This window comes from Scomber scombrus, chromosome 20, assembly GCF_963691925.1.
Source record: "Scomber scombrus chromosome 20, fScoSco1.1, whole genome shotgun sequence".
Taxonomy (NCBI): Eukaryota; Metazoa; Chordata; class Actinopteri; order Scombriformes; family Scombridae; genus Scomber; species Scomber scombrus.
The window spans coordinates 23,830,041-23,842,540 of NC_084989.1; the positions used below are offsets into that span (position 1 = coordinate 23,830,041).

Consider the following 12,500-nt stretch of genomic DNA (forward strand, 5'->3'; position numbering starts at 1 on the left):
TACATTCATTACGGTAAACTACTGATATTACATTCATTACGGTAAACTACTGATATTACATTCATTACGGTAAACTACTGATATTACATTAATTACGGTAAACTACTGATATTACATTCATTACGGTAAACTACTGATATTACATTCATTACGGTAAACTACTGATATTACATTAATTACGGTAAACTACTACATGGACAGTGTGTATTATTTTGCACAGTTGAAAGACGCAAACCTCGCGTTAGTAGATCAGCTTACACATTTTTTGCAGGTGATGTCAAGTTTGCACACGTTTTTACACACGCAGACCTTTAGTAAATCAGGCCTTTAGTGCTTAAATTAAGGCAACTTTCTTGTAAAGTGTGCTGTAAGTTTGTACCGTAGGTCGGGGGATGGGTTTCTGAGGTTTCTTGGAGCCCAGTTTCTTCATGGCGTTGTAGTATTTCTTCTGCTCCTCCGTCATGAAGATGTCCTGCCCTCCTAAGTAAACAAACAAAGCAACAACTCTGTTATTTTCATTGAACATCATCACAGACAATATAGATGAGGTTTCATTCCAAAATATCGAGGAACCACATCAGAATATCTGCTCAAAAGTTAATTAAAACATTATGAATCATTAAATAAACATAACATTACGCTACAACAGACTTAATGGTGTTTGGTTTTTATGTGTATTTTGTGTTTTTCTGTGGTGCTTATCTTTCGCTTCTGCTGGTTGAAGTTATCGATGATGACACCAATGAAGAGGTTGAGGGTGAAGAAGGAGCCGAAGATGATGAAGATGACGAAGTACAGGTACATGTAAAGGTTAATCTCTTTGATCGGCTGCTCCTCCACCTGGCAGAAACACACACATCAATCGGTAAATTATTGGCTCATTTATATCTCAGATCACTTCAGATTTATTCTCACATCACCAATTAATCTCATTCAAAATGTAACTTTACTAATCTTCGTAAATTCTGATTCTTCTTCATGGTTAAACAAATAAATGTTAGATTTAGAAACTTGATCTGATCTTATGTTGAAAACAGATCTTTATCTTTAACCCTCCAGTTGTCTTCGAGTCAAGGAAGGAAGGGAGGAAGAAGGAAGGAAAGGAGGGAGGAAGGAAGGAAAGGAGGGAGGAAGAAGGAAAGGAAGGAAGGAAGGAAGGAAAGAAGGACGGAGGAAGGAAGGAAGGAAGGAAGGTAGGAGGGAGGGAGGGAGGAAAGAAGGAAGGAGGGAGGGAGAAAGGAAAAGAGGGAGGGAGAGGAAGGAAGGAAAGAAGGACAGAGGAAAGAAGGAAGGGATGAAGGAAGGACAGAAGGAAGGAAGAAAGGGGATGGAGGGAGGAAAGAGAGAGGAAGGAAAGAAAGAGAGAAGGAGGGAGGGAGGAAGGACAGACGGAAGGAAGGAAGGGAGGAAAGAAGGAACAGTCAAAACAGACGGGGTCAATTTGACCCGGGAGGACGACACAAAGGTTAACTTACAGCTCGTGAGTCCACCGCTGCGTACATGATGTCCATCCAGCCTTTGAATGTTGCCTTGAAAACAGAAAAAAACAAAAAAGTGACGAGCTGTTATTAGTGATGACAAGAGTCTAAACCCTTATTTTCATTTTGACTTGTACAACCATGTTTCCATTTCATTAGGATGAAATAATACACTGTGCAAAGAGTTCATGTAAAGTGATCTGTTGAATGTACTTCAGTGGTTCCCAAAGGTCCCGAAGTCAATCTGAGGTTAATGAGACGATGAAAACACGATAATGTCCTCATGAAATAATGATACACAGACACAGTTATATCTCTTCACACAAATCACTCTGTTTGATCTGTTACTTCCACCTTCCAACCTTCATGTTAACCTTTGATAATGTAACATGAATCCACTTCGTCTCAAAGGTGTTGGACAAACCTGTCCACATGTCTGATGACCCTTCAACAATTAACTGTCCCAACATTTCTGTCACTGTGGAAGAGAAACTTTGAGCTCCTGATTTTCTGTTTTAAAAAAAAAAAGTGTATCAAGAGAGTTTCTCTGAACAGACGTCACCAAGACAACGTGCTGCACATTTCCTGTACTTGAGTGAATAACTGAACAAAGGAGATCTTGAAACAACCTTCCTGTTTTAGCAGAAAATTAGTAGAGAGAGAGAGAGAGAGAGAGAGAGAGAGGGAGAGAGAGAGAGGGAGAGAGCACCATGGAAACACCGTTGCTGCTGTATTTTCCCTCAATGAAAGGTCAACAAGTCCTTTTATGGACTTCCTTCCTCGTTGGGGAGGACACGAAATGGAAGTAAAAAAAAAAAAGGGAAAAATATAAAGAGAAGAGAAAGAACAGGTGGAGAGAAAAAAAGGTAAAAGATGCAGATGTGAAGAGACGGAGTAGTTTGGTCTGAGTGGGCGCCTGGCGTCTGTCACTCAGATCTGAAATCAGCTCGTCGCCACAGGTTGCCACCTATTATTATTATGGTCTGTCAAATGTGAGCGTGTGTGTGTGTGTGTGTGGGGGGGGGGGCACGCTGTAAAAAGACGATGAGCTTAGCGAGAGATTTTTATCGGAAGTGAAGACTCTGACAATGTTTACACGGACTGTCGACCTCGTTCACAATCACAGAATTTGGATCACACAATTTGACAGGAAGTTACACCAAAATGTCCAAAAAAGAACACAGCTCAACCTTTTATCCTATGACCAGTACTCATAGTTAGTTAAACAGCTTTAAAGATGATGTATCATGCACATCTCCTGCTCTATATTAATATTCTGTGTCTCTACTGGAATATCTTTATATGATTTCCAGTTAAAAACTCCTTATTTATCTTCTACTGGTCCTTTATGCAGCCGCTCAGTTCAGCCTCTGTCTGAAACAGTTTTAGCTCCTGTCTCTTTAAGAGCCCTGGAATATGGAAACACCTTAGCAACCAGCCTTAGCAACCAGCCTTAGCGACCAAGATTCCGGAATTATTGACTTTGTACTGAAGTTGTTTGACAATTTTTACAATGACGCATAAAATCTGTCGTATCTTATAAATAATTACAGAGAGAGAGCCGATCGATCAATATTTACTAGACGACAACCGAAACGATGATACGCAGAATATGTATCTTCACATGATTTCCAGTTAAAAACTCCTTATTTATCTTCTACTGGTCCTTTATGCAGCCGCTCAGTTCAGCCTCTGTCTATTAACAGGCCTTTTTAGCTACTGTCTCTCTAAGCCCCTCCCCCTTCCCGCCTCCGTGTCATTACATGTTCAAGCCTGAATCTGATCCAAGTAGACAACCCAGGAACAACTTTAGCAACAAAGACGACCTACGAACAGCCGCTTGTGGGCACACACAGACAATCTGATGTCATCATGAGGAGGAAGTACAATGAACTTTGCAAACGAAGTGTTCAGAGCAGGTTGAAGTCCTGACGTTTGACTTGCAGGCAGCATTTTTACACATGTTCGCCTCAAGCTTTGGACCTTTGACCATGTTTAATATCCAACATCATAACAGAAAATCATAAAAAGCTGAATATGTCCCCTTGAACTTTGTGTAAACCAGACTAGGAGATCTCCATTTGACTTATGGAATTCAAGATTGTTTGTTTTTGGTAAATTTTTAAGCAAAAATGTCAAATATTCTCTGGTTTCTGCTTCTAATCTGCGAATTTGCTGCTTTTTTCACACTTAGCACACAGCCAGAACATCTGTATATTTGTACCTATGTGCTCTTCTTTTTTCCCCCCCACTAAATTAAAGGAACAATCACATTTATTTGGGTCTGTAGACTGTTTGTGTGCTTTTGTCTTTGATTACACACATCTGAGCTCCCCCTTTGTTTTAAACAAAAAATGTCAAAATGTCTCTGGTTCCTGCTTTTTTTATGTGATAAGATAATACATTGAATATTTTTAGGTTTTGGAGCATCACGTTGGATTAGAGGAAATTATGATTGTTTGTTTTTCTTGTACAATTTTGCACCAAACCATTAAATGATTCATTGGGGTGATAATAATACATCTGTTTTTATAAATCTCTTTTCAGTATGCTCAAAGATTAAAAGATAAAAGATAAAAACAAGGTATAATATAATTTGCAGATTATCATTAGTTGCATAATATCTTGGCATTAAATTGCATTATGTGCATCCCACAAAACTCATTTTGCATCCGCAACACAGTAGTTTGACCTGGACATAATTCTTGAATAATAATGATACCAAAGAAAGTTTTGTTTAGGAAGTCTGTCAACTTCAGCTGGAAAAAGAAAGTCTGGTTTGTTTGGACTCAGCAGATTAAAGATCTCTGTGAGTCCCAACAAGTTAAACAAAGCTTTCTTTCATCATAAAGGAAATAAATCACATAATAAGACACATCAACCTGTAAAATAGTGCATGTAGAGTCAAAGTCTTAAAGAGACAGGAGCTTAAACATGCAAAGATATTCCAGTAGACACAGAATATTAATATAAAGATGGAAATGTGAAGAGTAAGTCCTCTTTAAAACTTAAAAGAACAAACTGGTTTAAAGAAAGTTCAGTAAAGTCTCTGCCTGCATCACTTTTTGCAGCGTGGAGCTATTTCCAGATGCTAATGGAAGGGTTGCCCCCGCCAACCGTTGCCGCGCCGACCAGCTGAGCGGCTCGTTTCCAAGGCGACCGCTCTCTGACAACTCTTAAGTTCTCAGCGGTTGAGGTTGAAGTAGCAGCACGGCAAGTGACAACTTCTTTACCTTTTTTTTTTCTCCTCCTCCTCTTCTCGAAGTCTGAGTTTATACTTCCACCACAGATCCTTGTTACACTCGTTTTTTTGTCCCTCTATCTTTCTTTTCTTCCACTTAAACCTCTGTCACCTTTTATCTCACCTACCTTGAATCCCTCTCCCTCGCTCATTATCATCTCTTTCCATCCCTCCATCTCTGTCTTTCACTGCTGTTGCTTTCTTTCCAATCTTCATTTCTCTTACTCCACTTGTACTTTTTCTTCCTGCCTCCCTCTCTCCCTCTCTCCCTCCATCTCTCCATTTCCCTCCCACTTGGTTGGAGTCGCTCTAAAAATAAAAGCCTCTCAGACGCTGATTGATTGGAGGCTCTCAGGACTCCTGTGGTGGGCGACAGAGAGCGAGAGAGAAGGGTGAGCAAAGTAAAAAAGAAAGAGAAAAAGATGAGGGGACGGAGGCGCTTGTAAGGAGAGGAAGAGAGGTGATGGAGAGATGGAAAAGTGGAGCTGCGGTGGCTGTAATTGGCTTTGTTCATGTTGTGTTTAATAACAGGCGAGGGAGGGATGGAGAGAAAGACGGAGGGAGAAAGGGACAAAGAGAGGGAGGAAAATGAAATGATACAGAGTGAAAAAATAAAGTATTATGAGTGATGTAGTATGCAGTATTACAGTAAAAGTACTGCAGTATTATGAGCGATGTAGTATGCAGTATTACAGTAAAAGTACTGCAGTATTATGAGTGATGTAGTATGCAGTATTACAGTAAAGTACTGCAGTATTATGAGTGATGTAGTATGCAGTATTACAGTAAAAGTACTGCAGTATTATGAGCGATGTAGTATGCAGTATTACAGTAAAAGTACTGCAGTATTATGAGTGATGTAGTATGCAGTATTATAGTAAAAGTACTGCAGTATTATGAGCGATGTAGTATGCAGTATTACAGTAAAAGTACTGCAGTATTATGAGCGATGTAGTATGCAGTATTACAGTAAAAGTACTGCAGTATTATGAGTGATGTAGTATGCAGTATTACAGTAAAAGTACTGCAGTATTATGAGCAATGTAGTATGCAGTATTAGTAAAAGTACTGCAGTATTATAGTGATGTAGTATGCAGTATTACAGTAAAAGTACTGCAGTATTATAGTGATGTAGTATGCAGTATTACAGTAAAAGTACTGCAGTATTATGAGTGATGTAGTATGCAGTATTACAGTAAAAGTACTGCAGTATTATGAGCAATGTAGTATGCAGTATTAGTAAAAGTACTGCAGTATTATGAGTGATGTAGTATGCAGTATTACAGTAAAAGTACTGCAGTATTATGAGCGATGTAGTGGAGTAGAAAGTACAATATTTCCCTCTGAGATGTAGAAAGTAGCATCACATGGAAATAGTAAATTCCTCTTAGCTTTTATGTATGGTTCACCTTTTAAAGGAGGGAGGGAGGGAGGAGGGAGGAAGGAAGGAAAGGAGGGAGGAAGGAAGGAGGGAAGGATGGAGGGAAGGAAGGAAAGGAGAGAAGAAGGAAGGAAAGGAGGGAGGGAGGAAGGAAGGAAGGGAGGAAGAAGGGAAGGATGGAAGGAAGGAAGGAAGGGAGGAAGAAGGAAGGAAGGAGGGAAAGGAGGAATGAAGGAAGGAAGGGAGGGAGGAAGAAGGAAGGAAAGGAGGTAGGGAGGAAGGAAGGACTCTTCCTGAGGATGGACATGTAAAGGCAGTGGAAAGAAATTTCAGCCATACATGACAAACGGAGACAAAGACAGAGGGAGGGGGCAGCGGAGAAGTGGAGAAGTCAAAAGTGAGAGTGATAAAGAACAGGTGTGGGAGGAAAATTAAGGCTAAGACGGCAAATGGACGGAACGAAAGAGAGGACGAGATCAAGAGAGAGAGAGATAGAGAGAGAGAGGGAGAAGCAGAAAAGTCAATCCTCCCACGGTTTGTGGAGGAGAAACTCTTTGTCTTGGAGGATTTTTGCCTTTTTTTCTACTTGAAGCTCTTTTGTTTCTCAGCAACACTTCATACAGATGTGATGACGGACCAACATTATGTTAATCTTCATCTTTAGTTTCACCTCCAATCAAAAAATGACACAAAATGTTTTAATGAAATGAAACTTATAGTGACTTTCTTTTTGCTTCGACTCATCTGTAGTTTTATTCTGATTCCTCTCACAGCTCACTCATAATTTCCTTGCTGTCATTTCTGGGGAATCAATTAAGAAGTCACCTGGTCACATCTAACCAATAGCAGGGTGACACACCTTCACTGTCAGCCTATCATATTACAGCTGTCCTTTTTAAAATAGGTTTCTCTGGTGGGGGGGTTATTTTGACCAAATAACTAGATATCGATATAGCAACAATATTGTAGGGATGACTACACACAACCTTCACAAAATATCTGTTTTTGATAAATAATCATCAGTAATGTGGATATAATGACAAAGGGTAAAAGGTAAATAACAGAACAGCTAGAACAGTCTGGTAAGTTCGGAAAATTACATCATTTTACTGTAAAGGCCCATTTATGCTCAACGTTAAATACGGAGCCTTCTGTCCGTGCTCTGCGTTCATTTCGTCCGTATTTCTGCACGTTTCCATAAAGCTTACGGATACGGGCCAAACAGAGCAGTACCACCGGAAACCCATGGGGGCAGTGTTGTTGTCACTACCCGATACGTAGCTCTAGTGAGACACGAAGAAGAAATAACAATGGCGGAACTTTTTGAGGAAAGGTTGTGCGAGTTGAACCTGTGAACCAATCAACCTGTCAATCACCACGTAGCCACGCCCTAATGCATACCCTGCTTTATCGTCACATATAAAATCAGGGAGGCCAAAATGTCCCAAATGAACATCATACTGCATTGAAGAAGGCTTTAAACTAGCGATTGAGACCATAAACACATTTTGAAAACGTTTACTGAGGTTAGAAATCAAGTGAGAAGTTGGTGAATTCTCCATTGACACCAAAACGGTCGCCCCCTGGTGGCCTTTTGATAGAATGCAGTTTTAGTTACTTCCGCGTTGCATCATTTCAGAGGACTGGAACTCCCCCGCCTGGCCTTAATGCAACGTTTTTAAAACAAGGAAAAGACAAAACTACTCTGACAAACAGAGAAAAACGTTCTCATAAGTATGAAACACTTCCGATAAACTCTAAACTCTGTAAAGTCTCACCACTTGCAGCAGAGCCAGGTATCCAGCGCCAACGTTGTCGAAGTTGACTTTGACTTTGGTCCAGTAGAAGAGCGATGTGTCGTTGAGCGCGTCGCACTCGGACTTGTTGTTGATGAAGGCGGCCTCGTAGATGTGCCCCGTGCGGTTCACGCAGCGGCCGAACTTCCCGGCGAACAGGTTGACGCCCATGATGCTGAAGATGAGCCAGAAGATGAGACAGACCAGCAGCACGTTCATGATGGAGGGAATCGCCCCGATCAGAGCGTTAACGACCACCTGGAGGGGCCGAAACACAGACGGTCAAACACTCAGAGGAGGTTTCATGTGTCCACCTGTGTGAGAAAGCTGTGTTAAAGAGGATTATGTGGGCGGAGGCGGGCTGGAGAAGCATTCAGCTCATATTGACACAGAAACTATAGAGTCATACTTTGTGGTTTCAATGATTTGATTTGGCAGGAAAATGAAGGTTTCTGCTCAGTTTATGTAAAATTACTTATTTAACCCTCCGTCGTCCTCCGGGGTCAAATTGACCCCGTTTGTTTTGACTGTTCCTTCTTTCCTCCCTTCCTTCCTTCTGTCTGTACTTCCTCCATTCCCCTTCCTTCCTTCCTTTCTTTCCTCTGTCCTTTTTTCCTTTCCTTCCTCCCTTCCTTCCCTCCATCCTTCTTTCCTCCCTCCCTCTTATCTTCCTTCCTTCCTTCTTTCCTCCATCCTTCCTTCCTTCTTTCCTTCTTTCCTCCATCCTTCCTTTCCTTACTCCCTTCCTTCCTTCCTCCCTCCCTGCTTTCCTTCCTTCTTCCTCCCTTCCTCCCTCCTTCTTCCTCCCTTCCTTCCTCCCTCCTTTCCTTCCTTCTTCCTCCCTTCCATCCTTCCTCCCTCCCTCCTTTCCTTCCATCTTGCCTCCCTTCCTTCCTCCTTTCCTTCCCTCCTTCCTTCCTCCCTCCTTTCCTTCCTACTTCCTTCCTTCCTTCTTCCTCCCTTCCTTCCTTCCCTCCATCCATCCTTCCCTCCTTCCTCCCTCCCTACTTTCCTTCCTTCTTCCTCCCTTCCTTCCTTCTTCCTCCCTTCCTTCCTTCCCTCTATCCTTCCTTCCTCCTTTCTTTCTTTGTTCCTCCCTTCCTTCCTTCCTCCCTCCTTTCCTTCCTTCCTTCCCTCCTTCCTTCCTCCTTTCCTTCCTTCCTTCCCTACATCCATCCCTCCTTTCCTTTCCTTCCTCCCTCCCTCCCTCCCTTCCTTTCCTTGACTCGAGGACAACAGGAGGATTAAGCAGATGTGGACTCAAGCCGACTTTAATATAAATTTCTTGTATTTATGAGGAGAACTGGTTTCCTGTTTCCTGCTGCTGGTCACACAGAGGACGAGCGCTGACTCAGCTCCGCTCACAGAGGAAGAAAAGCAACCTGCCGCTCCAGCCCTCCGCTCTCCTTACCCACAGTGCACCTCTTCTACCCAGAAGCCCGTGCTGAGCGAGCAGTGTGGAGCTGAGCGAGCGGTGCATTTGTGAAATTGACATGGAAGCTAATCTCATTAGAGGAGAGGTTCATGAGAGCGCCAGCATGCAACACAAGACCTGAACTTCATGTGAACCAGAGTCAGAGTCCTGCAAACCTCCGTCTGACCTTTAACCTTTTAATTAACTAATTAATTTTAATTAAGTTTTCAGTTTGATGACAAAAAGAAAGAACTTACTTTTTTATCATTTCTTCAACAGGATTTTAAAACTCTGAATTTGAGTCTCTAAAAACTGCAGAGTGCTGTAAATAACAGATAATTGTGTCCTGTTGTCCTTGAGTCAAGGAAGGAAGGGAGGAAGAAGGAAGGAAAGGAGTAAGGAAGGAAGGAAGGGATGGAGGAAGAAGGAAGGAAAGGAGGGAGGAAAGAAGGAGGGAAGGAAGGAAAGGAGGGAGGAAGGAAGGAAGGGAGGGAGGAAGAAGGAAGGAAGGAAAGGAGGAAGGAAGGAAAAGAGGGAGGAAGGAAGGACGGAGGAAAGAAGGAAGGTAGGAGGGAGGGAGGAAAGAAGGAAAGAGGGAGGGAGAAAGGAAGGGATGGAGGAAGAAGGAAGGAAAGGAGGGAGGAAAGAAAGAAGGAAGGAAGGTATGAGGAGGGAGGAGGAAATTAGGAAGGAGGGAGGGAGAAAGGAAAAGAGTAAGGGAGGAAGGAAGGAAAGAAGGACAAAGGAAGGAAGGAAGGAAGGAAGGAAAGGAGGGAGGAAGAAGGGAGGGAGGAAGGAAGGATGGAGGTAGGAAGGAGGGAGGAAGAAGGAAGAAAGGAAGGAACGTAGGAGGGAGGGAGGAAAAAAGGAAGGAGGGAGGGAGGGAGGGAGGGAGGGATGAAGCAAAAGAGGAAGGGAGGAAGGAAGGAAAGAAGGACAGAGGAAAGAAGGAAGGGAAGAAGGAGGGAAGGGAAGAAGGAGGGAGGTAGGAAAGAGAGAGGAAGGAACGAAAGAGAGAAGGAGGGAGGAAGGAAAGAAGGAAGGGAGGAAGGAAAGGAAGGACAGACGGAATGAAGGAAGGGAGGAAAGAAGGAACAGTCAAAACAGACGGGGTCAATTTGACCCGGGAGGACGACACAAAGGTTAAATAACTCAAGTTTTCAGTTTAATGACAAAAAAAATAAAGAATTTACTTTTTTTTAATCATTTCTTCAAACAGGATTTTAAAACTCTGAATTTGAGTCTCAACAAACTGCAGAGTGCTGTAAATAACAGATAATTGTGTTTTACATGGTTGAATTTGAACAAAAGCATGCAGGGAATGTCTTTTATTCCCATAATTTATTCTCTAAATAACTGAAACAGATTTGATTTTTTTATGTCAAGATTAAAAAAGTAATAAAAAGCTTTTTCTTTGTATCAGAAGATTTAAAAAACCTTTAAGATATATCACTTGTGTTATTTCAGCTTTTGGAATATAAAGTAAAAACGTCCAGAAATATCGCTTTAACCCTCCTTTTGTCCTCGAAGGAAGGAAGGGAGGAAGGAAGGGATGGAGGGATGAAGGAAGGAAGGAAGGGATGGAGGAAGAAGGAAGGAAAGGAGGGAGGAAGGAAGGGATGGAGGAAGAAGGAAGGAAAGGAGGGAGGAAGGAAAGGAGGGAGGAAGGAAGGAAGGATGGAGGAAGGAAGGAAGTTAAGAGGGAGGGAGGGAGGGAGGAAAGAAAGAATGAGGGAGGGAGAAAGGAAAAGAGTAAGGGAGGAAGGGAGGAAGGAAGGAAAGAAGGACAAGGGAAAGAAGGAAAGGAGGAAGGAAGGAAGGAAGGAATAAAGGGGGAAGAGGAAGGAAAGAAGGAAGGGAGGAAGCAAAGCTTTCTTTCCTTCTTCCTCCCTTCCTACCTTCCTCCCTCCCTCCTTTCCTTCCTTCTTTCTTCCTCCCTCCTTTCCTTCCTTCCCTCCATCCTTCCCTCCTTCCTCCCTTCCTACCTTCCTCCCTCCCTCCTTTCCTTCCTTCTTCCTTCCTCCCTCCTTTCCTTCCTTCCTTCCTTCCTTCCTTCCTTCCTTCCTTCCTCCCTCCTTTCCTTCCTTCCCTCCTTCCTCCCTCCTTTCCTTGCACTCTATTGCATCTAATAACAAGCAGATGTCGACTCAAGCGGACTTTAATATACATTTCTTGTATTTCAGACTCTTCTCATCACAGTTTGCAGGACACACTGACTCTGACTCTGTAATACTGACAACAACAAAGCACCAGACATTTAAAAACATGCAGAGTTTAAAATACTGACACACAGATTCTCACAGTACAACGTTAAAACCTTTTTTTTTCTCTGAGGAGGAAATAAAGGATGTGATAATAACACTGACAGGATGTGAGGAGACGAACCAATCACAGAGCAGAAAAGTTGATGTTGGGGGATGAAAAAACGGGAGGAGAGACGTTAGAGGAGCAAACACTGAGGACACAGAAAGAGAGGAGCGCTTGATTTATATTATATAACAGCATTTTATTCATTATGTCATGTGACGGTTTAACCCCTTAAATACTGTTCATATTCTGACTCATTATTAGTCTTTACATCAGTTCACATTCATTAATTAATGTTTGATTGATCCTTAACCCTCCTGTTGTCCTCGAGTCAAGGAAGGAAGGGAGGAGAAGGGAGGAAGGGAGGGAGCAAGGGAGGAAAAAGGATGAAAGGAGGGCGGAAGGGAGGAAGAAGGAAGGAAAGGAGGGAGGAAGGAAGGAAGGGAAGAAGAAGGAAGGAAAGGAGGGAGGGAGGAAGGAAGGAAGGAAGGAAGAAGGAAGGAGGAAGGAAAGGAGGGAGGAAGGAAGGAAGGAAGAGAGGAAGAAGGAAGGAAAGGAGGGAGGTAGGGAGGAAGGAAGAAGGGAGGGAGAAAGGACAAGAGGAAGGGAGGAAGGAGGAAATAAGAACAGGAAAGAAGGAAGGGAGGAAGGTTGGGGGTAGGAAAGAAAGAGAGAAGGAGGGAGGGAGGAAAGGAGGAAGGAAGGAAGGAAGGAGGAAATGAAAGAAGGAAGGGGGAGGGAGGGATGGAGGGAGGAAGGAAGAAAAGGAAGGTAGGAGGGAGGAAGGAAAGAAAGAAAGAAGGAGGGAGGGAGGAAGGACAGACAGAAGGAAGGAAGGAATTGAGGAAGGAAGGAAGGAAGGAAGGGAGGAAAGAAGGAACAG

General features: G+C 42.7%; 1 protein-coding gene across 1 annotated transcript in view; it reads right to left on the reverse strand.

Annotated features, from left to right (window-relative positions):
- LOC134002157 (sodium channel protein type 5 subunit alpha-like) overlaps window positions 1-12,500 on the reverse strand; it is an 18,262-nt gene that overhangs the window by 5,468 nt on the left and 294 nt on the right. The window contains exons 2-5 of the mRNA XM_062441441.1: window positions 7,879-8,154; window positions 1,476-1,529; window positions 703-840; window positions 380-484 (exon numbers count right to left, since the gene is read on the reverse strand). Of these exons, the coding sequence (XP_062297425.1) occupies window positions 380-484; window positions 703-840; window positions 1,476-1,529; window positions 7,879-8,154 (573 nt within the window). The remainder of the gene's footprint in view (window positions 1-379; window positions 485-702; window positions 841-1,475; window positions 1,530-7,878; window positions 8,155-12,500) is intronic.